This window comes from Cervus elaphus, chromosome 21 (assembly GCF_910594005.1).
Source record: "Cervus elaphus chromosome 21, mCerEla1.1, whole genome shotgun sequence".
NCBI classification, from domain to species: domain Eukaryota; kingdom Metazoa; phylum Chordata; class Mammalia; order Artiodactyla; family Cervidae; genus Cervus; species Cervus elaphus.
Genome location: NC_057835.1, coordinates 12,801,422 through 12,829,406, shown reverse-complemented (window position 1 = coordinate 12,829,406; position 27,985 = coordinate 12,801,422). Strand labels below are relative to the sequence as shown.

At 47.6% G+C, this 27,985-nt stretch overlaps 1 protein-coding gene across 1 annotated transcript in view; it reads left to right on the top strand.

Moving 5' to 3' along the window:
- The window catches only part of TG (thyroglobulin), a 235,546-nt gene that overhangs the window by 75,649 nt on the left and 131,912 nt on the right, over window positions 1-27,985 (top strand). Inside the window, exons 30-35 of the mRNA XM_043880093.1 lie at window positions 116-253; window positions 1,136-1,312; window positions 3,262-3,373; window positions 4,496-4,575; window positions 5,502-5,645; window positions 13,682-13,744. Of these exons, the coding sequence (XP_043736028.1) occupies window positions 116-253; window positions 1,136-1,312; window positions 3,262-3,373; window positions 4,496-4,575; window positions 5,502-5,645; window positions 13,682-13,744 (714 nt within the window). The remainder of the gene's footprint in view (window positions 1-115; window positions 254-1,135; window positions 1,313-3,261; window positions 3,374-4,495; window positions 4,576-5,501; window positions 5,646-13,681; window positions 13,745-27,985) is intronic.

The window sequence follows — 27,985 nt, the reverse complement described above, 5'->3', positions numbered from 1 at the left end:
TGTGTATGCATGCATATGTGAGAGAGAGAGAGTCAGAAAGAGAGAGAGAGAGACAGACAGAGAGATTTGCCATGAGATAAAGCCAAAGGAAGTTGACTCGCCCTTTCTTTTTCAGATTTGACAACAGGCCTTTTCTCCTCTGTGGACCTTAACCAGGTCATTGTTGATCGAAACCTATCCCTGCCCAGCCAGCAACACTGGCTTTTCAAACACTTATTTTCGCTTCAGCAGGCAAACCTGTGGTGCCTTTCTCGTGAGTATCTTAGCCCTCATCCTCCTTCTTCTCCACCCTGTGGTCAGGCAACACAGGCCTAGGTTAACAACTCTTGAGACATAGACAAGATCAAATTCAATAGCATAACTCAGAGAGCACTTCAGTATTAGTGTCATGAGTGATACAGAAGACAGGACATAACCACATCTTCAGAAGCTGATTGTGTAGTCAGTATCTACTCTGCTCCCAGAACCTATCATCCAATCATCCAATAATTCATGCATCCATCCATCCATCCTCCTATCCATCCATCCATCCATCCATCCATCCATCCATCCATCCTCCTATCCATCCATCCATCCATCCATCCATCCATCCATCCATCCATCTATCATCTATCCATCAATCCATCCATCCATTCATCCAGCTATTCTCTACCCGATAGGTATGTCCTGTGTTGAGCATGTGCTATGTTCTAGACTCTGTGTTTGACCTTGGGGATGAGAAAATAAAAAGTGAGTCAGTCATACCCCCCTCTCTCTCAACGAGCTCACATGTACCAGAACAAAGTTGGACACGAGAGTGGGAGCAGGGGAGACTGTTCACAGCGTCACCAAGTTTTACATCCTATGGTCTGTAGTCTGAGACCCTGACTGCCTCTGAGATGCTCCCGGGGAAGGCTCAATGGTATTTCACCTTCTCTCCTCCCATATTGCTGAGTTTACAGCTGACCCCTCACTCTCCCGGCTCTGCCTTTGTTCAGAGCCCCCTGGACTCACTGTTTTCCAGCTGGCAGAACCCTGGTATTTTTCTTGAGCCTTCCAGACTGGGCAACCTCTACTGTCCCAGAAGATCCTGCAGGGATAACCTTCCCCCACCAGCCTCCCAGGGACTAACACCCAGCTGCTGTCTTGCCTGTAGGCTGTGTTGGAGAGCCCTCTTTCTGTCAGCTGGCAGAGGTAATGGACAGTGAACCCTTGTACTTCATCTGCACCCTCTACCCGGAGGCCCAGGTGTGTGACGATATCCTGGAGTCCAGTCCCAAGGGCTGCAGGCTGATCCTGCCCCGAAGGCCAAGTGCCCTCTACAGGAAGAAAGGTGAGCGCTTGGTCGGATCATCCCAAACTGCATTTTCAGTGGGCTGCTGACTCTGTGGTTTTAGAAATACCCTGATCAGCTCTTCTTCTTTTCTAAGGGAAGTTACCCAGGCTTCTTGTAGAGATGCAGAGGCATTTAGAAATGTATCAGATTGACCAGAAAGAAGAAGCTTGCTCTGGACTCGACTGCTCTTAGAAATCATGTTTATTGAGTATAGCAGTGGGAATTCCCATTGGATGTTTATCAGAGAAAATCCCAACAGCTGTGGCTTCAATAAGACAGAAGTTGATTTTACCCTTTGGGAACATCAGTGATACTCTGGGGAGAGGGATTCACCTTGCATAGTTTTCACTTCTTCCGTGATGTTGTGATCTTCCGCTTACTGTTCTGTCTTCTTTGTTGGAGGCCTTTCTTAGGTATCTGGTAACCCTTGATTTTCCACTTCAGTGTAAGAGAGGGGCCCAGAAGCTAACTGGGAAGCTCTAAGTGTGTGGTGGGAGCATGTTGACCTTGGGTTTCTTTGTAGGATGACCTAGTTGGGCTGCCCTTTGGGGACTCCCTCACATCTATGTGGACTTCCTTGGTGGCTTAGATGGTAAAGAATCTGCCAGCAGTGCAGAAGACCTGGCTTCGATCCCTGGGTTGGGAAGATTCCCTGGAGAAGGGAATGGCAACCCACTCCAGTATTCTTGCCTGGAGAATCCCATGGACAGAGGAGCCTGACAGGCTATAGTCCATGGGGTCACAAAGAGTTGAACATAACTGAGCGATGACCATTTTCATATCTACGTGTTTAGGCCCTTCCTCCAGATGAATCGTGTATAATATCTGGCCTGGGGACATGAGCCTGGCTGCTTATGGTTTAGATGCCAAATAAGGTTGGAAAAATGAAGGAGTCTCAATGTTCACCACTTAGACTAACTGGAAAAAAAATTCCCTGGCTTCAGCATGGTCCTGTTCGCACTGTAACTCGCTCAGGTGCCCCTGAGAGACCTCACCTTTGTACAATGGGAAGGGGAAGTTGTTGGAAAACAAGAAGACCTCTGGAGACATACCTGCTTCTGTAAAAGACTTCCATGCCATTCTGCCTCAGCTCACTTTCATCCCAGTACTGTGGATGCATAAAGCTTTCAGGACTCCAGAAGATGTATGTGTGTGTGCCAAGTCATGTCTGACTCTCTGTGACCCCATGGACTCTAGCCTAGGGCCTTCCCAGGTGGCACTGGTGGCAAAGAACCCACCTGTCAATGCAGGAGACGTAAGAGGTGAGGTTCGATCCCTGGGTCAGAAAGATCCCCTGGAGGAGAACATGGCAACCCGCTCCAGTATTTTTGCTTGGAGAATCCCACGGACAGAGGAGCCTGGCAGATGGCAGTCCACAGGGTCATATAGCGTTGGACACGACTGAAGTGACTTAGCTCACACAGACTGTAGCCTGCCAGGCTCCTCTGTCCATGGGATTCTCCAGGCAATATACTGGAGTGTTGCCATTTCCTGCTCCAAGGATCTTCCTGACCCAGGGATTGAACCCATGTCGCCTGCATCTCCTACACTGGCAGGCAGATTCTTTACCACTGAGCCACCTGGGAAGCCCCCCCAGAGGGTGTATGGGGTTGCTTCTTCCCACAGAAAAGTCAAGAATTCAGCCTTCTTAGGTTTATGAGGTCAATTTTTACTCCTCTCTATTTTTTCTGGCTTCCGAAACTTGTCACTCTGTCCTGTTTCCTATTCTCTTTTGCCTTGTGGGTGTATGCCTTTACAAAAATCCCTTTGCTATGATTTTAGTGAGATTTGGGGAGAGAACAGAGAGTAAGTCTGTGGGTTTAATATGCTATCTTTAATCAGAAGTTCTCAGTAGGGGTTTGTATACTTTGTCCCCTACAGAAGTATTTTTCTGGTTACAGTGCATCTCCCCTTAAATAATATGATGTCTTTCTTCCTCTGTGTAGTTGTGCTGCAAGACAGAGTGAAGAATTTTTACAGTCGCCTACCATTCCAAAAGCTGACGGGGATTTCCATTAGAAACAAAGTGTCTATGTCTGACAAATCCATTTCCAATGGGTAAGCTGCTTTCATTCATCCCTGCCCTCTACAATACTTATTATGAGGACCCTTCTATTTTCATAAAGAAGGTGATATGATATCAGTTAAAGACACAAGCATAAAAAACTGCAAAACTCAAAGCAAAGGTGAAAAAGTAATAAAGAGGCAACTCTATCTTAAAACCGTGGCTAAGGTCAGTGACTCATAATCAACACAACATTTAGCCCTGAACCTAAGGCCAACTGATACAAAAGGGGAACTTGACCTTTTTTTTTTTTTTTTATCAGTTAGTACAAATTATCAAGCATTGAAATTAACTTGATCAGCAAATTCTCCCTACTGCGTTCAGAACCCAGAGAGCATGCAGAACTTTTCATAGGGTCCGAGGCATATAAAGTCTTTTATTTAATTTTTTATTTAAAAATGTATCCTGTGGAACTTCCCTGGTGATGCAATGGTTTAGACTGCACTCCCAATGCAGGGGGCATGGATTCAATTGCTAGTCAGGGAACTAAGATCCCACATCCTACACAGTGAAGCTGAAAAAAAAAATTAAGAAAAGTTTTAAAAATATATTTTAATTAGCTATAACTTCGTTGTTTTCATTGAATGTGACTAGTGTTTCTCTCCACTAGTCTGTGAATCTCATCCATCAGAATCGCCAGAAGGGCTTCTTACAACCTGTGGTCCTGGATCTTACCCTGGACCTCCCGAATCAGCATTTACGGGGCGCTCAGGAATGTGAATTTTAACCAAGTTCTCCCTGTAGAAGTTAGAATTTGAGAGTCGTCCATCTATGAGCCATGGATCTACAAAGTGTTGTTGATATATAAAACTATGCCCTGCTGCTGGCATTTAAGATTGGCTTTCGAAAACGGAGTTTAAAAGATGATAAAAGAGGTCTGGCTGGGCACTGCCCACGCTGATGGGAGTGGGGAAGAAAGGGAGGGGGGAAAACGGGGATCAGCCTGGCCCTGGTGCTGGGTCGGGGGTTGCAGGAGCAGAGCTTGTGTGTCTGGATGCCGGGAAGGGTGTCACAGAGAGCAGGCCCCCAGAAGTCAGAAAGACAGTGATTCAGCCCACCTCGAGGATCCCGTCCAGCACAAACCTTCAGGCCTCCTCTTTCTCCTCTTCTGCCAGCTTCTTCGAATGTGAGCGATTGTGTGACATGGACCCGTGCTGCACCGGCTTTGGCTTTCTGAACGTTTCTCAGTTAAAAGGTAATGGTGGTAACAACTCCTTCTGTAAAGTACCCAGCACTTTACAGTCTAGAAACATGTTCACACCTATGCTGTTGTTTAGTCGCTAAGTCGTGTCCGACTCTTTTGTGACTCCATGGTCTGTAGCCCACCAGGCTCCTCTGTCCATGGGGTTTCCCAGGCAAGAATACTGGAGTGGGTTGCCGTCTCCTTCTCCAGGGGAACTTCCTGACCCAGGGATCAAACTCACATTTCCTGCATTGGCAGGCAGGTGGATTCTTTACCATCTGATCCACCAGGGAAGCTCTGTTCACATTTATGGTCTGATCTAATCCACAGCATCTCCTCGTGGGGGCTTGAGAGAGGGCAGGTGGCTGGTAAATATGATAGCTGGGACAGGGCTACTGGCCAGTACCCAGTCAGCCGGACACCACACTTGTGCCTGACCCAAGTAGCCTTCCTGCCATGGCTCACCAAACTGTCTTCTGCTTGCTTTTCAAGACCTGGGTCAGGCAGCTTGGTGGGCTGAACGTGGAATCCCTCCATATGATCTGCATTTGAAACTTGATTCTGTCACGTACTAGACGAATGGTCCTGGATGAGCCACTGTGTCTCTCTGAGTCTCAGTTTCCTCATCTGTAAATAGAGATGCAAGTGCTAGCCTCCTCACAGGCTTCTGTGAGGATGAGCAGTATGACGCAAATAGAGCCTTACACAGCTCTGGGTGCGTGAAGGATGCTTGACAAGTGTGTGTTGCCCCCGCTGCCATGTTCTTAGACCAGAAACTCACTAAGGCAGCAGGGTTTTCATCAGTGGCTACGATCATCCCTGGAATAGGGCGCTTCACCCCACACGTCTGCCGAAGGATGAGTTTGCAGAATTCTTCTCATTCAGTTAGAATCTCGCATCATGATTATGTCCCTGGTCCTGGTTACTTTTTGCTCCAGGAGGAGAGGTGACGTGCCTAACTCTGAACAGCTTGGGCCTTCAAACGTGCAGCGAGGAATATGGAGGGGTCTGGCGCATTCTGGACTGTGGCTCCCCAGACACTGAGGTCCGTACCTACCCCTTCGGATGGTACCAGAAGCCTGGTAAGTGACCTGCCCTGAGCAGCGACACAATTATTGCTCAGTGCCCTGGGGAGTGGATGTTATTTCCTCCATTTTAAGATGAAGAGAGTATGGCGCAGAAAGCGGAAGTTATTTGACCCGAGCCACATAGCCAGCAGGAAGCAGTCAGGTTACAAACCCAGCTCTGACGACTCCAAACTTCTCTCTTCCCCTTTCATGCTGTGCCTGGTGGGCCTCCCACATCCCACAAGCTATTGGATGTGAAACTGTCTAGATGCAATGTCTGGCTGGTTTTCCCCCAGCTCAATTCAACTGGCCATGGAGGCCATTGACTAATAAATTGAAAAAATAAAACTGACTAATAAACTAATAAATTAAACCAGTGGTAGGTTGGCCGTGTGTTCCAGAACCATGTCCAAGCCTAGAGACCTGGGATGGGGCTCCTTGGTGGAATCTAGTCCTTGACACTTAAACATGAATTTACTAACTAATCCCAAGACATTCTGTTGCTGCGTAGCAGATTTTTTTGGAGTTGGTTGTTACCAGGCTGAGTGGAATCCTCTTTGCTCCCTCCTTGAGTATCCTGTGTTTGGGGTTCACTCTATCTATGACTTTTATTTTATTTTAACATCTTGAAGTGTTTTAAGGAAAACGTCAGGCCTGTATGATGAAATAGCCTCAGTGGGTTTCTGTGTATGTGTGATAAGTTGCTCAGTTGTGTCTGACTCTTTGCAACCCCATGGGCTGCAGCCCAAAGGTGCCTCTGTCCATGGGATTCTGTAGGCAAGAATACTGGGGTGGGTTCCCATGCCCTCCTCCAGGGGATCTTCCCACCCAGGGATCAAACCTATGTCTCCTGCAGCTTCTGCATTGCAGGTGGATTCTTTACTACTGAGCCACTGGGGAAGCCCTGGGTCTCCATGAGGGAGAGGAGGGGTAATGTGCCATATAGAGGAGGCTTTAACTATCTCACAGAGACTGGGGCATGAATGCCTGCCTAGGTTGGTGGCTCTGCTGGAGATCCAAAACCAGCTCTGGGTATTTAGGGCCTTCAGGACTGATTTCTCACTGTGCAATGCCTCTTTGCCCATCTGTCCTCTCACACCTCTTCCCATCTCCTCACCCTACCTACCAAAGGCTGGAAAATGTCATTTTTCATCTTTCCATTGCGCAGGAAAGGGCTGGATAAAAAGAATCTAAGACATAATTCATTTGTTCAGAAATATGGGAATCAGACCTGAGTGTTACAACATCTTGGCAGGAGTTGGCAAGGAAAAGTATTCAAGGTAGTTATTGTCCAACTCTTTTCCATCTGTTCTGTTTCTTTTTATCTGACTGCAGAGACTATTAACTTTTTCCGACATATATTTCACAGGGTCAGACTGAGGACTCAGGAGTTCTGACCAGGGCATTGGCCGAGTATCAGCCGTGCCGTGGGGGTCTCTGGTTTTCTAAATCCAGCCTCTGTTCTTTGGGGTCTTCTTGTGTGTGTGCCTGGCTGAATGCAAGCACTTGACAAATGTTATCCCATCTAATCCTCACAACCACTGTTAGGTGAGGAAACAGAGGTCCAGGGAGGCTAACTCACTTTCCCAAGGTCACACAGAGCAGGTAAATGATGGAGTTTGGACTCAGGATTGTCGGACTTTGTCAAAAAGAACCAGGTCCAAATAACCAACTGTATAACCAAATGATGTGGCTATACTCAGCCGTGTGGCATATTCACTATGATGTAATGGCTGAATATGAACACAATATGATTCCTATCCTCCAGGTGCTCAACTTAAGGAATAATTGATGTTGGTGCTGTTTAATTGCTCAGTTGTGTCCAACTCTTTGAGACCCCATTGACTGTAACCTGCTAGGCTCCTCTGTCCATGAGTTTTCCCAGGTGAGAATACTGGTGTGGGTTGGCCATTTCCTTCTCCAGGGGATCTTCCTGACCCTGGGATCCAACCCACATCTCCTATGGATTCTTTACTACTGAGCCGCCTGGGAAACCCTAAGGAGCAATTACAGACTGTAACTAAATAAGCCATTCTAGTGCTAGATTGCTCATATCATAAATCTAGAAGTTTTGAAACTCTGTTGAGTGTCCATACTGAGTCATACATTGTTCTGGGCAATGGGAAATGTGAAATTAATAAGATGTAGTCATTTTTCTTATTATAGATGCTCACATCCTAGTAAGGAGGTCGTGGGCGTGTATGATTAACTGAACCATCCTAGACTCAGGACCAGAACAGACATGCACAAGGAGTTGTGGGAATACAGGAACAAGAAATTAGCTCTGCTTCCGAGAGGTGGAGATCCGTTACTGACAGCCTCCTGCAAGCCCTCCTTCATGGTTCAGGGACCACTCCCTGTAGGCTCTGGTCTGCTGGCCTGGAGCTGCCCTCACAGGCAGGTTTCCACCCTGTACACTGCCTGTTTTCAGTGCTTGGGTGAGTGGGGTGAAAGATATTAAAATGCCACAATGGCATCAGTTTCTCAGGACTCCTGGCTGGCAAACACCCTGAGATGTGCATGGCTCAAGGCCATTCTGGTGTGAGTGGCTCTGAATCTCCCATTTCAAAAGAGCGGAAGAAAGCGGGCTGGCTGACACAGAGTTTTGGTGACCTGGTGTGGCCCATGGCTCCCATCAGAGCAAGACCAGGTTCTCACCAGTCCGTCTTTCTCCCTTAAGTCATCTGCATCAGAAGCAGGTGGCGGGGTAGGTCTTAAGACTCGATGAATGATCTCCTCCTAAGACCCAGGCAGAGAAAAGGAATATTATTCAAGGAAACTGGCTCCACTACTTAGACTGGTCTTGTAGTTGAATCACACTGATCCAGTACGAAGTCACCTTTTGATTTGTGACATATTTTGAGCCAAAACACAGTCAGTCACCTTCTGGATTCTGAACCTTAGTATGGCCTTGTATTCTGTTTTCTGTTGTAGACAAAACTACACCAGTGTAACTCAACACACAAGCTGACATTGTCATTACTTTTTCCCCTTCCTCATCGTTGTGTTAGACAGTCGCGCACAGTCAGAGGAGGGAGGGGCCCCGCAGGAGCAGGGAGGCTGCACAGAAGGTCCTGTGCCTTGAAGGGTGACCTCTCAGTCAGCGTTGGCACAGGAAACAGGGTTTTTACAAAGAAATTCTTGCAAAGAATTTCTGTAATAGATTTCACCCTGGCTTCAAATCCATGGCTTGGTTGTGTAGCATCCTGCCTTTGGTGGTTTTTGGGGTGTCATGACCTTGAGCACTGAACTCTGAGAGCATGTACCTCAGGGGAGAGTGAGATTCCTTCTGAGATACGGCTGGGGAGACCCTGTCGTGAAACTCGGAGAGGCAGAGGCGAGCAGGGTGCATGGAGAGGCAGGGAATGTGGTCAGGGACCTCAGGGCAGAAACCCAAACCCAGAGAGATGACAGATGGATGGGTAGATCCAAAGATCGATACAAAGATAGATGTTAGATCGATGGGCAGATAGATAAATAAACAGATGATGGACAGGTACATACATACATACATACACATTCCCTGGTGGCTCAGATGGTAAAGAATCTGCCTGCAATGCGGGAGACCTGGCTTTGATCCCTGAGTTGGGAAAATCCCCTGGAGAAGGGAACGGCTACGCACTCCAGTGTTCTGGCCGGGAAAATTCCATGGACAGAGGAGCCTGGCGGGCTCATGGGGTTGCAATGAGTTGGATAAGACTGAACCACTTTCACTTTCATATATACCTTGGCCACATAGTTACTTAGACATAAAGCATGCCTTCTCTATTGCCATCTATGTTGAGTGATGAGCGTGGACTCCTGACTTGACTCCAGGCTGAGAACCAGACACAAAAAGCATAATGCGGGGTCTGTATCTAAAGAACTGGATGGAAGAAAGGGACAGGAAGGGCCATTTGTTGAGCTCCTAATGTAATAATAATATGTTCTGACGCTCAGTCGTGTCCGACTCTTTGCAACCCCATGGAGCCCACCAGGCCCCTCTGTCCATGGGATTCTCCAGGAAGAATACTGGAGTGTGTTGCCATACCCTCCTTCAGGGGATCTTCCCAACCAGGGATCAAACCTGGGTCTCCTACATTGCAGGAGGAGTCTTTACCGTCGGAGCCTCCAGGGAAGCCCCTACTGCATGTCAAACACCGTGGAAGCACCAGAGATAGAAGGTCCTTCCCCAAAGGGTTGAGCCTGGCCTGGGAGGCAGACGTGAGGGAAGGAACATTTCTCAGGCACTTAGTGATGCCAGAAACACTTCTGCAGTGCTCTCCCCGAGTTCACTGGGACCGCTGTGGGGCTGGTGCTCTCCTAGCCCCGCATCTGGAGTAATTACTCCCTCTCCCAGAAACGACTCAGCCCTCTGGCTTGTCTTACTGTGGGGAGATGCAAGGGGGCTCCTGGAGCACAAAAGGGGGGCAAGAAATGTTGTTTTACAAGGGATCACACCAGAGCCACTCTAGGGGGAGTCTGGGCGGAGTTGAAGGAGTGTCACGTGGAGGGTGCAGGGACAGTGGGTAGGATGGCCATGGTCCTTCCCTGCAAACCCGGGGCCCCCAGAGACCTGCATGCAAGAGACAAGACCCTGGTACTGAGCTGTGTTCTCAGAACAAAAATGGAAGTCAAGTCTCCTAGGAGCCCAGAGAGAGGCACAAACCTAGAGCTGTGAGGGCCCAGGGGGGCCCCCCAGAGAGCCGTGTGATTTCTCACTGCTGTCCGCAGCGAACAGAAAGTTCCAGGGATCTGAGCACAGAACTCAGAGGCCCAGGCCTAGTGACTGTGGATGCAAATGAGGCTGTTTGCAGCCCCTTCCGGGCAGGGCAACAGTACTCAAAGAGGAAGCATCTTAGCAACCAGGGTGGGGATGGAAGGGGAAGAGGCTGCACTGTGGTCCAGCTGCCTTGAGCCTCCGGGCTGCCTGGAAGGGGGCGCCTCTCAGAGGGGAGCTGAGCTGCTATTCAAACCGCCACCGCCCCCATCCCCCCACCCCCTGCAGCCATGTGTGGCCTGAAAGTGGGGCAGGGTCTTTGGTTTGTTTACAAAGTCAAATGTGGCTTCTAAAAAAAACCAATAGAAGCCTCCCACTTCCTCTCTTCTGCTAAACAAATGCACTTGGACCCTGTAGATAGATATTCTAGATATGGGAACGACTTGGAAAGGAAGTGACTGGCTCTTCTAATTATGCCTCTCTGCAGCCCACATAGAAACCACTGCACGTAGGAGAGCTTACTGTCTAATTCATTCCTCAGCATCACTCACATCCCAGCATGAGCGTCTGCCACTTGCTTAGCATGGTGTCAGCTCCTTGGCTAGGCTAGTGTTTAGTCTTATTTAGTCCCTAAACAATGTGATGAGGTGGGGTCTCTCCTTACCCCCATTTTCTGCTCTTCTGGCAAATGTGTTACAGTTAGGGAGGGCTGGGCAGGTACAGGGCGGGGTGTTGTGGTTGCCACTTTCCATGGTGTAAACACTCTGGCCGCAGCCCATTTCAGGCCACCAGCTGGATGTCACTGAAAGCAGAGTTGGGAAGAAGCAAGAAGGGTTACCATCCTCTTGCTTCACAAGCATGAATTAGCTGAGCAACTGGCTCAAATTTGCACAGTGCGATTCTCTGTAGGAGGGCCCCCAGGGAACGAGGGTGTTGAGATTTTCAGTGCCCCGGGGGGCCCAGGGAGGCTGAGAACTTTCAGGGTTCAGCTATTCCTGCACAGTAAAGAAGGTCCCACCCAGAGGGTTGACAGCACCCTGTCAGGAAACACTGGGGGCTGAGAAAGAGTAAGTAAGGCAGTAGCAGCGGGTCTAGGTGATAAGTGCCTGGATGTGCACGTGGTAATTATCCCTGTGGACAGCTTGCCTAACTGTTCTCACAGCCTTGGATATATAGAGGTTCTGGAGATTCATTAATGTTGTATAAATCTTTCCTTCACAAACCGAGCTTGCTTTGAATTTCCAGACAGACTTCCAGAAGGAGAATCACTGGGCCCAAGAGGGTGGACTTCTGAATGCCCTCGTTACAGATCCATCAAATAACTGTTCTCTGGAGTGTGCTGACTCTCAAGGTCTTTGCTCTGAGGAAGCAAAGATGGACATTTAAATGAACTCGCTGGCCCCCTGGGTACCGTGGAGGGTGGTGGGTGGTTCTGAGTTTTGTGTGAGGAGCTCACAGGACACTGGGTGACAGAAGCCTTGGCTCAGTGACCCTCAGAGTGAGTCCGTGGGCCAACAGGGTCAGCATCACCTGGGAACTTATTAGAAATGCCAAATCTTGGGCCTCAGCTCACACCTGCTGGGCCAGACACTGCGGGGGAAGCTCACAAGTGTGCGTCACCAAGGCCTCCAGGGCATTCCAGTGTCCGCTGAAGGCTGGGAACCAGGCTCTAGAATGATGACCGGGAGCAGGTGCTTTTAGGCAGATGGAGCCAAGCAGAATGGACACATAAGAACTGAGGCTGTAGAACTCGGGGAGGCTGGGTCACAACGTGTCCGACCAAAGTGAAGAAGGCAGAGGAGGAGATGGGGTGGGAAGGGACCCAACCCGGGGCTTTGGGGACCAGATGGAACAAGAATCTGACCTAAGGTTTTTGTGGAGGCAGACAAGGCTGAGCATCGATGACAAGGATGTGTTACTGTGAAAGACTGATATATGTTTTTTTAAGTTTTGCTTCACTGACAATTTCAGTAGTGCTGAAATTTTTAATTTTATTTTACTTTATTTTGTGTTTTTCTTTTGGCCATGCCCCAAGGCATGTGGGATCCTTGTTCCCCAGCCAGGCATGGAACCTGCACCCCCTGCATTGGAAGCTCAGAGTCTTAACCACTAATCTGCCAGGAAGTCCTGAAAAGGGCAATATTAAGAGTAAATAGTGGCAGCATTTATTGAGTGCTTACTGTGTGCCCAAAGCTTCACATACACTGACTCATCTAAGCCTCAGAGCCCTAAATGAGGTACTACCATTACTCCCATTTTACAGACAGGGAAGCTGAGGACAAGGAAGGTCACCCTGGGTTCCTGACCCTTGACCCTGAGCCTCACCCATGACCCTCGACCGCTGCCCATGCTGCACTGTAGCTCAGAGAGGGAGAAAGTCTGGCCGCACTCCTGGTCTGGGTCGTTGGGAGAAAAGGATGCTGCGGCTTTGAAGACTGTGATCTGTTCAGAAAGAGGAGAGGCAGGGGAGAGGGCGATTAGCACTGATGAGCCACCTCCCGGGTGTGTGTAGTCTCTCGTTTAATTCCGACATCATCCTATCATACCAGTGTCCGAAGCTGGGGATAGAAGAAGCCAGATCACTTGTCCATTTGCCCTGCTTCTAAGAGGCACATGGAGGTTGGAGCCCAGGTCTGTCTGCCCACCTACTCCAGGTTCTGTCCACCTGCCCTGCCGCCTGCCATGAAGAGCTGTCTTGTGACGTGTCAGGCCCTGTGCCTGGCCTGACCCTACCTCCTGTCATGCTCACGGCAATTCTCAGCATACACTGTGTCATCCCCATTGTACAGATGTGGAAACTGAGGCCCAGAGGGGCGAATTGCTTCCCCTAAGTGAGCCAGCTAAGCAGCGATAGTGGGCATTTCCTTTGTTCACCGCATGTCTCTAGACGTCCACTCTCTGGACCATGGCTGGTCTGCACTTTTGCACCTCTGGCTTTGGCAAATGGTGTGAAAATAAGTGCTATGTGTCACTCGTAGGCAAAGCTGTGAGAGCATGGGCAGCCTTGTCCTTCCCAGCGGGAGCGTCTGGGAGGCAGGGGTGTGATGGAACCTCCCCTTGCCTGGGGCTGAAGGGGCTTGACACAGAGGAGAGCCCCCAGCACCTGCAGCAGGCATGTAGCTCAAGGGAGAGGAGACCCTTGGTTGCTTTAAGCCCCTGAGATGTTAGAATATCCCTTCAGCACAGCCCACCCCGTCCTGACCACACAGGAGTGGAACCAGGCGCTCTGCGCACTGTCTTGCCTTCCACGCACGACTTTGTGTCACCAAGTAGGACCTCTCTTCCTGCCTTCAGGGCTTGATGATCCAAAGAGTCAAAAAGAGCTAAAAGGCCGTCTTTGTCTTCTTTTCAGTTTCTCGAAATGACGCTCCCAGTTTTTGTCCTTCGGTGGCTCTGCCTGCCCTCCCGGAGAATGGTGAGTCCATGGTCGTCTTTGTCTCTCCCGTGTGAGGCTGACCTTCTCCTTGCTTCCGTCCATCACATTTCTGACCTCAAGCTCCTCTCAGTTAGACACATGCATGCAAAGAGCAAACACCAGCACCACACCCATTTCACAGACAAGGAAACTTGCAATGGTTAAATGACGGCCAAAGAACGCCGCCAAGCGGAAGCCGAGTGGGACGGGAGCCCAGTACAATAAGTCTGCTACACGTGTATGCGTTCCATCCCAAGAGCGTGTTCTATGACATGCTGACAAAGTTAGCCTAGGTACCCGGATAACACAATGGGTTATACAGTAGTGTACTGTAATAGGTTTATAATGCTTTTTGCACAAATAATGCATACAGAACAAACAAAAAAAAATGAAACATGTTTAATCTTACAGTCCACTCCCTTGAAAAGTACAGTAGTACAACACTACAGCTGGTGCATCTTAGCAGTACCAGCTGTCTCACCGCTGCCTACGCTTGTTTCCGGACATCTTGAGCTTGAAATAAAGATACTGTACTACTGTACTCTCTGCAGTTCTGTACAGTAAAGTACACCAAACAGTACCACTAGCAGAGTAGGCACGCACCTGGCCATGCATGCCAGACACGTGAACTAACTTACGTGATTGGACGTGAGAACGCACGTTTGCATCTTTCAAAGTCTGCAGCTCGAAGGTTCCTGTGTAGGGGGTTTACTGGTACTCCTGATTTTCCTTCTAAGGTTTGTTTTCACCGTATGGCGTGGTGACGAGCCCTGCACAAGCCTGGGGCCGTGTCAGGAGCCGTGGTGTTTGGGGCCCCAGAGTGAAAGGAGCCAGGTCTTCTATGTGCGGAGGAGTTGGGGCTCAGAGCCCCGGGTGCCCCCGAGTGGCACAGTGACCTCTGAGGCCGGGCACTGGCCCCGAGCCCAGGAGCACGGGCAGGCTGAGGCTGCTGTCTCCTCCCGCACCTGGCACCGTGCCCAGCACGGCTGGCCCCATCTGCTGCCTGGGCAGCGGGAAGCGTGGGGCTCTGGGCGCCGGGTGGGGTAGGGCGGGAGTGGGCGGGCCAGCGTGGGCCTCACTGTGCGTCCCGCTTCTGCCTCCCCTGAGTCAGGAAACACGAGGCTCTCATCATTCCTGTCCGGTGACATGATGTCTGAGGGGCGCTAGACGTGTGTCATCACGGTCCTGGCCAGAGGGACAGAACGTGGCTCGTGTAGGAGGGAATCGTTTTTAGTCAAGGCTGGGCTGACTTCAACCCAATGTCTTCAACCGTGTCGTCACTTCCTTCACTCAGCAAAAAGAGCTGACTCTGTGTGTACTTTTCCCCCGGGCGTTCTATGCAGAATATCAATGTCTAAGCACTTACAGATTTCATGTCTAAGACTTTTGATCATCACACCAACCTCCAAAGGCAGGTTCCATCTTCCTATTTGTTAATTCAGAAAAATGCAAATGATGCCAGAATACAGAAGGAAAAAAAAATCACAGGATTATTTAGAAGTTACTCCATGTCAATTAATACTTTGGTTTATTTCCTAATCTCTTCAGTTTTTTTCTTTTTAATGTGTGTGTGGAAAGTAGTTGTAATTTCTCTTCAATGCTTTGTCTTTACCTAATATTGCATCATGTGTGTATTTCCAAACTGTCGTAGATGTGCAGATCATTCGTGCATGCATGTGTATATTCATTCATTCATTCAATCAAGTTCTTACCCCTAAAATGTTCCCACTCTGGTGATGAAGATACAAATGGAACAGTATCAGCCACGACTGTCATGTAGTTCACTAACTCATTCCTCTATTTCTGGGCATTTGATTATTTTTGACTCCTCATCACTATGAAAATATCACAAGAATCCCTTTGTGCATAAAGCTCTTTCCAACGTCCAGATTATTTCCTGGTGGTGGTGGGTGTACCTTCTCTGAAGCAGAATTACTGGGCTTAAAAACTCTAGATTTTAAGACTCTAGGTCTATATTGCCAAATTAGTCCCAAACAGTTGTTTGTAGTTTCACACTTGCTAGCAGTGAATCAAAGTGTTTTTTTTCCATCATGTGCTTAGAATTCTTAAATACTATCACTAAGAAATCATTTATTAAGTTTATGGATAAAGAAAGTTTTGATATCTTATGTCAAATGTATACTGTTAGATAGAAATCAATCAATGTATAAGCATCTTCAGGTGATTTTACAATGCTTCCAGTCTGTTTTTGATAAGATTTGTATTACTGAGATTTGGATCACCAACAAAAGAAAAAAGATATAGAATTCCACATCACTCTTCATGAACACACAAAGTCTGCGAATCTGGGTAGATGTTTTGAAAGTGGAATGAGATGTCACAGTATTTTCAAATATGCCTTGGACGAGTGTGGTTGGAAAGCAGAAGAGGTGTGGGGCCAACATTCCATCTGTGCACAGAGCTCCCAGGTTGGAATTAAGAGTGTGAGCATGTTTGTTTGATGTGTCAGAGGCAGGAGTATTGGTGCCTTCAGGGTACTGGTGCCTCTATGTGATGCTGACATGGATGGTGTGCATGCATGTGTGTGCACACACATGCAAATACACACCAAGCATATGTAAATCTCTCATCTTTATGCGCTTTTTATTCAGGGAGAAAAGGAAGTATTTATTACATACCAAACATTGCATAAATGATTTCATGCTCAAAAGAAAGTGAGATGGTCACAAGGTCTATTTTTCAAATAAGGAGTCCGAGGCTCCATTAGGGTAAATGACCACACCGGGATTGGAACCCACGTGTATCTGGCCCCACTAACAGTTAGATGAAAATGTTTGGTTTGAGCTTCTGGAAAGGGTGACAGAGATGAACTTCCCCATCTCAGACTTGTCCAGAGAACTTTTAAAGTCTTGGCCTTGTTTCTTTTATGAAGTTGTGTGTATAAGCTACTCCTTCAACATCTGCTTGAAAAGGGGAATTCTGATGCAGTGATGGATGGATTAATGTGAATAGAGGAGTCGAAGGTGACCTGTGAAACCTCAGGGGCCTGTCTTGGGTACATACTGTGTGCTAGGGACCACTCTAAGCTCTGGTTTATGTTGCTTCAAAGAAGGTTTCTAACACATTAGCGGGTTTGAAGACAGCGCAGAGAAAGTGTTAGTCTCAGTCATATCCAGCTCTTTGTGACCCCTTGGACTGTAGCCCACCAGGCTCCTCTGTCCATGGGATTTTCCAGGCAAGAATATTGGAGTGGGGTGCCACTTCTGCTTCCAGGGCATCTACCTGACCCAGGGATTGAAATCTAGTGTCCTGCATTGCAGCTGGATTCTTTACCCCTGAGCCACCTCCATAATGAGCTTCAGAATGACTCATTACTCTCTCCCTTTGGGCTGAGGTGGAGATACACGGGGCGTGGACAAGCTAGGCTTTGAGAAAATGAAAATGATTGTGTCATCTGTGTGTCAAGTGCCATTTTACCCTAAAAGGGAAAATTGTATGTTTTTTTAAATAGGCAAAATGGCAAAGATGGTATTTCTTCATAAGAGAAAAGGTCCATTGCTTCTTAAAAGACCCATGACAACCAGTCCAGAGCGATGTTTAGGACATTGGAGGCTTCCTGTATGATGGCCACTATCTCCCCGTCCCCTGCAGGCCAAGCTTGGGGTCTTTCAAGGGGTAATTCCCAGGATAATTGCTTGTCATCCACTATTTCAGAAGCTCTTCTTTTAGTGGTGTCATTGAAACAAACTGAGTATTTAGAGTGCAAGCCAGAGGAAGACACCAAATGTGAGTCTTAGAAAATTGTGTCTATGCTCTGAGTTCCTTTCACCTGAGGAATTTCAAAACACCCTTTAAAATACACTCTTGACTGTGAGCACAGGTTGCTACCGGCAGATCAAGGCTGTGGGTGGGGCTGCAGCTTGAGAGGGTGAGAGGTGTGTTTGAAGAAGATGCCTGGTCAAAGTCTGCCCTGCTCAGCTTCCCCAGCCTGGAGCTCAGCGACAGTGACAAAGCCCGAATTCCAGGTCGATGGAGATAAAAGCGGCCGCGCCAACAGGCTTTCTCGGGGACACACGATTGTAGTCAATCAACTTTGTCTGCTTGGCCTCTGTCCTTTCCTGGCTGTGCCAAGGAGCTGATGGAATTCAGTTGATCTGTTCTGCAAATGTTTTCCGTTAAGCTGGAGGCAGAATTGTGTGATCCTAAAAAATGCCAGCACTGGCAGGGAGTGTGTGTCTGATTGAGGGAAACATCAGGGCATTCTGGTGCAGCCATGGGCTTTGAAGACCGTCCGCCCGGCTTCCAATCCTGCCCCATCACTTAACCACTGGGTACTCCGGGGCCAGATTCCTCAGCCTCCTCAAACCTCTGTTGGCCTCTGTAAAGTGAGGATGGTGGTGAAATATAAGAAATATCAGTCTAGTAGGTTTGTGTTGTAGAATAAAAAGTACAAGACTCCGCACAGAACCTGATAAGACTGGGTGTTCAAGAAATGTCTGTAATAATTCCCAAGTTCAAACCCATCCTTTTACAGAGGAGGAAACAGGCAGAGAGAGAAAGAGTGACTCTCCCAAGTCACAGCCATTTAAGGTCAGAGCTATAAAGTCATGAATGTTTCCGTTATTATGTATATAGTACCTTAATCTGCCAATCACTGTGCTAAGAACTTCCATATTTTCATCCCCGTAACAGCCCTAGGAGGTGTGTACCCTCATGTCCATTTTACAGACTTGGAAACTGTTAGTCAGAGAGGCCCAAGGTCACAGAATTAATGAATGGTAGAGCCGGGATTCAAACCCAGTCTGATACAAACCCAGAGGCTCCCCACTGAAGATGCTGACTGTTGCTGATTGGGTCCCCCAGGATTCAGACTCGGAGATTAGAATGCAGGTCATATTTTAGGGAGTGGAGTCCAGGGGGGTGGAAGAGGAAAAGAGGACAGAGAGAACTTGAGCCTCAGTGCGACTTTAGCTCAGTTGATCTCCGGGGATGCTGGGATGACCTTTAAACTTGTTACACCCTCACATTGGTCACACATAGATATGGCTGCCCTTCTGGGGTGCCACCCTCCCTGTAGGGGTCTGACAGTAGGGTCTCTGTCAGCAGCTCTCCCAGCAGCTGGGGAAGAGCCCTTTATTCCTGAAGGGGGTTCTGGAGGACATCCTGCATCCCAGGGGCGCTATACTTTAATGATCTCATCTGGGGCTCATTTGAGGCTGGGATGGGAGCTATTAGCAACTGTGTCCTGCAGCGACCCTGGGCACTGTCACCTGCCTGCCATAGCCACTAGCGTGGTGATGTGTTAACCCACACACATGCCAGTTCGTCATCCTTCTGGTCCTTGGGCTGAAAGGGCCATGTGAGCAGGCACTGACTCCAACATTGCCTCGTGTTTGCGTAAAACTTAAATCTCCTTTTCGAAATGTACAGAGCTGACGTGTGCACACGTACACAGAGACACACAGCCTTTCTCTGGACCTCACAGTATAGACTCTGTCTCTATTCATGGGATGTGGTGTCTAGAGGTAGATTCCATATCCCAGGGCCCAGCGAGGTTGGCAGGCACGCACTCTTTCCTGTCTGCAGCCTGCCTCTTAGAGCGCTGAGTCTAGCTAGCAGCGGCAGTGCCCACCTAGACCAGTGCTTGCAGCCAAGACGCCCACCTGCCCCGGCCCCGCGCTGCCTGGGTGGCTGTGACCGGCAGGACTGAGTGTGCTCTGGACACAGCCTTGCCTGGGGCAGGTCCCCCGGACCTATACCCTGCTGCTCGGAGACCCAGGGACTGAGATGGAGAAGAGGCTGGCAGACTGGGATCCCAGCCATGGCGGAGGGAAGTAAAGTGGGACACAGGTGGAAACTGGCCCCCAGCTCCGAAGGCTTCACTTCTATCCACGGAGGCAGGAGGAAGCCTCGGGCTAGCTGGTGAAGTGCAGGATTTGTGGCACAGTTACGGTTCCTCTGCCTCAGCTGCCATCCCCCTGTTCATTCGCTTGTTTGTTCAACAAGTGTTTAGTGAGCACTTGCTCTGCCGGGCACTAGGTACTAGGGCCAGAGCCATGAACGGAGCCTCAGAAAGCCCCGCTCCGTGGAGCCTTCATCCTGGTGTATCTTTGGGGCTGGTACCTCCTTGGCGCTGCGCTAACATCACCCTCACCGTCCCCATCAAGCAGCCTCTTCAGCACTCCCTACCCCTTCACCCTGCCGTAGTGCCTGGGTATCTTTGTGCTGTGAAATCTTCTCCCGTGTGTACTGCTTGAGTAATTGTTTGCCCTCCTCTAAAAGGGAAGTCACATGGGGCAGGGGTTTTTATCTGTCTTGTTCACTGCTATATTTAAGCTCCTAGAAACATGACTGTACCTAGTCAGTTCTCAGGAAATAGTCCCCAGATGAATACACGTATTTCTCTTGTTTGCTTGCTTGTGAGATTTCATGCTCCAAAGGGTAGATGTCGTGTAATTCATGGTTTGATCCTAAACACTTAGCAAAGTGTCTAGTAGATGCTCAATCTTATTTTATTTACAATTATTTGCTTTTTTAAGGAAAAATATAAATATTCATTTTGCTCTAGGTTAGTATTTTAAAGCTAATAGTGATTCAATTAATGCTTGTTGAAAGAATGAATAAATTAATGAATGGTAACCAGGTGAATGGATTAGAAATCACATGGGATGTAGGAATTCCATCTTTGCCCTCCTTAGGTTGTGAACTTGATGAATTTAAGGGATGCTTATGAGTTTCAGTTGTTACACTTATAAAATGGAGATGATGGTGTCTTCAAAGAGGTTGTTATTAAACTTTAAAGATGCCTTATGTGTAAAACTGCTGCCCCAATGCCTGATGAAGTTTGGCCATGTTGGAATAGCTAGATTAGGTCAAGCACTGCCAGTTCTAAGGGATCCTTTTCACAGGTCACCTTTGTGGATGCTGCCCCTGCACTTGTATAGTATACAACCTGTGCAACTGTACATGGTGTGTCTGGGAGACATTTGATTAATGTTTGCTGAATAATTGTGTCTTAAACCTTTGTTAGATCTTAGAGACTGGAGAAAACAAAGGATTTACCTTAATAACTTCCTTCTCAGACAGCACCAGTTTTATACTAGGCCTCAAGGATTGGCTCAATTGAATTGAAGGGAAATAGGGTCAAGAACAAAATATGCCAACCTTCTTTTGTGACCTGGAGAATCCCAGGGACGGGGGAGCCTGGTGGGCTGCCATCTATGGGGTCGCATAGAGTTGGACACAACTGAAGCAACTTAGCAGCAGCAGCAGTAGCAACCTCCTTTTGTATAATAACATTTTTCCCAAGAGTGGTCACATTTTAAGAAGTGGGTAAACCAGGAAGATTTCATTTTTAAAAGTGGAAATTCTGATCCTTTGTTAAGCATTTGAGGGGAAATATTTCAGAATGGTTACCCTTCCTAGGACCACTGTAATCACTGTGAGCTGATTATGAATTAAACCATCTCTGAAAGCAATCTATCAACAGTGGTAGATTTCCTTTATTTTTATGGGTTATAATAATTCTGTTGATTAAAAATGGTAATACGATGTTACCAGTGGCTAGTGCTACACAAAGTTTTTATTTTATTTTATTTTTTATTGTTGTTGTTGTTTAGTTGATAAGTTGTGTCCGACTCTTGTGACCCCATGGACTGTAGTCTGCCAGGCTCCCTTGCTCATGGGATTCCCCAGGCAAAAATATTGGAGTGGGTTGCCATTTCCTTCTCCAGGGGAAACTTCCCAACCCAGGGATTGAACCTATGTCCCCTGCATTGCAGGAGGATTCTTTACCACTGCGCCATCAGGAGCCTGTGCTGAATTCTCTGGCCTCCTTAGTGGAACAGAATCTTATTTGTCAAGGAAGTAGTCACCTTCCCTCCCCGATAAGTGAAGTTACCAGGAGAGGAGGGGAGCCTAGCACAGGGGTGACTGTGGGAGGGCTTCCATGTAGACATTACCTCATGGAGGGGGCAGAAGGAGATGAGATGAGAGGGGGTGGGGTCAGAGGATGGAGAAAGAGGCGTTACTGGTCCTACTGTGATGGTGTGAGGTGGAGAGGATGAGGTCCCCGTCAGTGGAGTATTCAAGCATGTTGGAGATTCCCTCGCTGTGGGAGGGGTTGGCTTCAATGGCCTCTATACTTCTCTTTTAACTTTTCTATTTTGGTAATTCTAATGACTGGTTCGGTTACACTTTAAGGCGTGGTTTTTTATTTTCTGTTTTTGTGATAACTTACCCAGAGGGAAGCAGAAATCTCTTGGTAGATGTTTTTAGAAGCAGAAGCAGTGAAGCAGAGAGACCTTGGCATTGGGCAAATCTGGGTTTCAATTCCAGTTCTGCTCCTCCTCTGTGTCCTGGGCCAGTCGTCCCTACACTTCTCTGAGCCTTGGGTTTCTCGAGGCAGACTCTTCATATCTCCTGCGTCCATGAGTTGCTATGAGATTTGGGTTAATCGGGAAGGACAAGTGTTTAGCATGATACCTAACGTGTGTAGTGAGTAAGGGGTCAGTGGGGACAGCTCAGCGGCTCCTGCCCCCACAGTGGCTGGAGAGGCGGAGGGTGGGAGTGCTGTCTTGAGAGCCTGACTGCCTGGGTTCAAACCAACTCTGTGACCTTGCGCGAGTTCCCCACAGTCCACTGAGGTCAGGGTGGCCTCTGTCCCACACAAGAGCTCAGAGTCCCTAGAGAAGCCTCTTCATTACTGGAATTACTTTGCTCAGCTTACATTGGTCCTCAGATGCATGTGTGCCTCTGAGTTTCTGCACGTTTCCCCAGCTTCCTAGGATCACTTGGGGACTCCAAGGAAGAGTTCAGATGCTCCAAGTAACCCAGCTCTCCTGCCACTTCCCAGGAAGCCTTTGTATGGGGGTGGAATTTGGGGCCTCCACTTGATAAAAGTCAAACTTCTTTGAGAGAAATCATATTCAACCTGAGCCTTTGAATTTCCACTAGGAAATTCTGCTTGTGACACATTTAGTGATTTGCTGTGAGGACGTGGACAGAGTCTGGTTTCTTGGGTATGCTTTTTTCTTAGACATTTCTTGAGAAGTGTCTTTGAAGTTAGCAATGTAAAAGGTGATTACTCACCAATCACAAGCTCACAACCTCAGTAAATGTGGGACTGTTTCAGATGTCTTTGAAAACCCCTGCCTGGGATGTCCATGCCGCTTGCGTGCCTGCTAAGTTGCTTCAGTCATGTCTGACTCTTTGCGGCCCCATGGACTGCAGCCCACCAGGCTCCTCTGTCCGTGGTATTCTTCAGGCAAGAATACTGGAGTGGGTTGCCGTTTCCTACTCCAGGGGATCTTCCCGACCCAGGGATTGAATCCCCGCCTTTGAAGTCTCCAGCATTGGCAGGCAAATTCTTTACCACTAGTGCTGCCTGGGGAGCCCACATGCCACTGCAGGAAATCAGTTCATGATCTGGAATTGAGCCCGGGGAGGGAGGGGGCAGCTGCAGTGGGATGGGGATTGGAAGGGGACAGTCTGGGTCAAGTCCTTGACATTCATGAGCTGTGATTTTGGCCATGTGATTCACCAGCTCCAAGCTTCAGTTTGAATGTGTAGTCACTCAGTTCAGTTCAGTTCAGTTCGGTTCAGTCGCTCAGTCATGTCCAACTCTGTGACACCGTGGACTGTAGCCAGCCAGACTCCTCTGTCCATGTAATTTTCCAGACAAGATTATTGGAGTGGATTGCCATTCCCTTCTCCAGGTCATTTTCCCTACCCAGGGGTCAAACCCAGGTCTCCTGCATTGCAGGCAGGTTCTTAATTATATGAGCCACAGAGAAGCCCCCATTATTAAATATCACAGTTTAAATGAAAATGTTTCACAAACAGGAATGGGCCACATAAAAGTGAGATATTATAAAATCTCATGTACATTATTTGCTTTCTATGTGATCCACTGGTCAATGAATTGATTTTGTTCAATTATTATTTACTGAGGTCTTGTGGTATGAGAATAATCACAGCATTAATCTTTATAGAGATGAAAAAAGAGTGAGTATCCCATTTCTCCTTTATTAATTAAGGAGCTCTATTAATTCACTCATTTGTTACATGTTTATGGATTGGGCAGTTCATGCAAAATTGTGATATTGATATTCCTGTTTAGCATGTAGAACCCTTTAATAAATGCTAGCTACAACTTTATTTGACTTCCCAGGTGGCTCAGTGGTAAAAAAAAAAAGAAAAGAAAAGAAAAATCTGCCTGCCAATGTAGGAGACTTGGGTTAAACCCTGGGTCAGGAAGATCCTCTGGAGAAGGAAATGGCAACCCACTCAGTATTCTTGTCTGGGCAATCCCATACACAGAGAAGCCTGGCAGGCTATAATCCATGGGCTCACAAAAGAGTTGTCACAACTTTTTTAGTTTAACAACTAAACAGCAACTGTATATCAATATCTATCGTTATTTTTTGGCCACGCCCTGTGCAACATGCAGAATTGTGGTCCCCTGGCCAGGAATCCACCATGCCCCCTGCAGTGGAAGTGGTGAGTCTTAACCACTAAACTGCCAGGGAAGTTCCAATATTGTTAGTATTTTTATATGCTACTATGACAAGTCTTGGAGAATTAATAAAACCAAGGCAGACTCTTTGATCTCTAGAAACTCATAATTTAACAGAGGGAAAAAACATAAGTAACTTGCAATGCTGCATATCAGTGGAGCACTTGACATATTTATAAGATACTTAGAGCAGAAGAAAAACTCCTGGGAACGGCCGAGGAAGGACTCTTGGGAGGGTTTCTGAGGGAAGTGACATCTGTGCTGGGTTTTGAAAGATGATATGAGCTTATCAGGTGCATAAACTGACTTCACTTTGCAAGTGCAAACAAAAGGAATAGTGAACAAAGTCAGACAACACAGAATGTTTTGCTAGACCACCAAACATGAGTTTGGGGTGGTAGGAAGTAGGTGGATGAGAGAGGAGCCTGGAGACACAGGTGAGGGAGGCAGCAGACAGAATGAGTGAAAACTTGGAGGCCATGTTTTTTTGTTTGTTTGTTTGTTTTTTTCACTAGAAAATCATATAAATGCATTTACCCCACACAGAGTATCCACTTATAATGGATATTTAGACTTGGAAAAAAAATAAAACCATTTATTTTGACTTTCTTTCTGTATTGTGTCCTTTCTAGATGGACAGTCTGCTGATATACTGGTTAAGGATACTGTTGAACGTTTCAAGTCGGCAGTCCCACGGGTAGTGGTGCCAGTTCTCAAAAAGAGAATGCAAAGAGGGAATGAGTTAAAGAGCGTGAGGATGGAAGTGAGACTTCAGGGTCCAGCTTTCAACATGCCGAGTTTGGGATGCTTCAGGGAGGTATCTAGTGAGTCCTGAGTATCTCAGCGTGAGGCTTGGACAAAGGTCTGTCCTGGAGATACTTCTGATAATCACTAGCATGCCAGTGGTATTTTAAGCCTTGGGGGTCATGAGATATATACTATATACTCACCCTTGGAGAGTATATAGAATGTAAATAGTAAAGGTCAGGGACAGACCCCCAAGGAACTGCAGTCTTTAAAGGAAGAGCAGAAGAGAAACCAGAAGAGGCACTAGGAAGCTAAAAGGAGCACCAGGGTGTGTGGAGTCATGGAAACCAGAGTACCTTCAAGGAAGATGAAGGCTGTACATATTCATTGGATTAGTCATGAAGGGCCTTTTGTAAATTTCGCTGGTGAAGAGGGAAGAAGCTACATAGTAGTGATTTGAGAAAAATGGAAACTACAGACTTTCCACAAAATCTTGGCTCTGAAGTCAAAGAGAGAATGAGATTGACAGCTAAAAAAAGAATTGTGGAACATTTGTTGGTAACCAAGCATTTTTAGGTCATGAATCACCCATGATAAAGTATTGGAATGTATCCTCCATAGGTACCAAATTTTACATGTGTTTTCATGCAAGCAACTCCGTGAAACCCAGAGCCCAAGCTAAGAAACCTAAGGTGATGGGTTGGTTTCATGGTGGAGAAATGTGGGTATGTTTTCACACAAAGACTGAAGTGTCAGTGTCCAGGGTAGATGGGGCGTGTAGGAGATGGGGAGGAGAAGGGGGAAATTGGAGATGGATGTCCAACTGGCTTCAAATAGCCACCCTTTCTCTCAGAAGAAACAAAGAGGGAAAGATGGGAGGCTTCACAGAGAGCAGAAAGGGGGCAGAAAGTTAAAGCTGATGCTAATGGTCACTTTTCCTCCGGGAGGCAAGGGATCAGGCACCTTCTGAGAGGGCAAGTGTCATGGTGATGCCTGGCTGAGGAGACTGGAAAAGAGAGGACCACAGTATCAGGCTGCACAGAGAGTTCAGTGGAGGCTGAAGACTCAAAACCTATAAAGGCGCCAGTCTGTTTGTGGGTATTTCTTTAGCTGTGCTCAGGTTGAGACAAGTTGCAGAGAAAGCAGGCCCATTGGATTAATCCAACTGAAGGGAAGGGGGTTGAGAGTGCTGTGGCAGAAGGGAAGTTGAAACGCTTGACCAAGCAATGAGAGGCCCTGGTTTATGAGAAGCCAGTGAAGATGGGCAACCTGGAGGAGGTTAGAAAGTGGAAATCATAGTGAAATGAAAGAGCTGATTTTAATGGAATAAAGTATAAAAATTCTGGGAGGAAGGAGGGCTGTGGGATGTAGCAGCATGTGGCACTTTGAATGAATGGCATTGGCATGGCAATGGAACCCAGTGCCCTGACAGTTTGGCTGTGGAGGTGCTTGGCTGGGGTGAGTGCAGGTACAGTTTTCTGTGTTTGAAGAGGTCAAGAAACTGCGACCAGAATGAGAAATGAGCCATCATTATCATAGATGATAAAGTCACTCGAGATTTTAGCAGTAGCTGGGGTGAAGATGGAAATTATCTTGGCAAAGATAATTGGAAGAATCATCTTTGCTGGCAAAGATAATTCCAGCTAGCAAAGAACTGGAAGAATGTGGGGGAATGACCAGACATCCCTAGTTGGGGATGAGAGAAATACTAGAATGTTCCATAGCCAGAAGACTGTAACCCAAAATGAAGGCCGGGAACTTTATGGTAGGAACCCTTGTTTCCAGGACACAGTGAATAGGGAAGGATGAGGGGTTTGCTGTGGCAACAGGGAGGTGGTTTCAGAGAGCTGGGAGCCACAGGAGCCTGGTTCAGAAGTAGGATAAGACCATGTGGATTTAGGCTTGGATTCTACCCTCGAATTGGAGGGCAGCTCATATTTGCCAACTTTTCCTTCTACCAAATAAGAACCATCAAAAAATCCAAACCAAACAAATCTTTGTCATTTTGTAAAAGGACTTTAACATGCCAAGTTAGGAAGGAAGGGCAACTATCAATGTGTCATGCTGCTGCTGCTAAGTCGCTTCAGTCGTATCCGACTCTGTGCGACCCCATAGACGGCAGCCCACCAGGCTCATCTGTCCCTGGGATTCTCCAGGCAAGAATACTGGAGTGGGTTGCCATTAAAATTACAATATTTTAGCTTCCATATAGCATTCCCCAGATGACTCCTCATTCCTGGAAAAAGTACAGAAACTCCCTGTCAACTTTCCTGTTGAGTTTTTGGTTCCCAGAATGTAGACCCTCCACCCATCATGGTGCATAGTGACTGAACCCATGGCCCTCTGTCTCTGCCTTCTGGACCAGTGGTGGCAAACCACAGCATGCAGCATGTTCAGAACCTATAATCTGAGAATGGATATATAACATACAGAGAGTATGCAGCAGAGAACGAATGTGGGGCAGCCAAGCTTAAAATATTTAGTATCTGGCTTCTAACAGAAAAGTCTTGCTGACCCTGCTGTAGCCTGAATATGTGTTGTCTTCTCCATCCTTCCTCCCAAGTCCCTGAATCATCTGAGCAGGTCTTCTCTGGTCCTCCCAGGCCACATAACCTACCCCTCACTGTGTGACAGGCTTGATCAGGAAAGTAAAGAGGTGGCAGCAGTCCTACTAATACTGTTAATGCTCATGTTTTGGCTGAAAATGCCCTGTTTTATTGATACAAATGACAACATGTACACCCTCGTGCATTCAGCAGCATGGCACAGAGGTAGAAGCTCTGGCTTTGGAGGCCAACACACAGGGGTGACTCTTTAATAAATGTTACTGAGCACTCTCACATGCCAAGCAGTTTGCAGGCATGAGTCCATTCAGCCCTCACCCTCACCATGAGTCCAAGGCTCACTGACTTCTCATGCCATGACACATGTTGGATGCAATGACATGGCACTGGGAAAACCAGGTGGAAGACTGGCCCAGCAGCCTCCACCCCCCTCCTCCAAGAGACTGGAAGGAT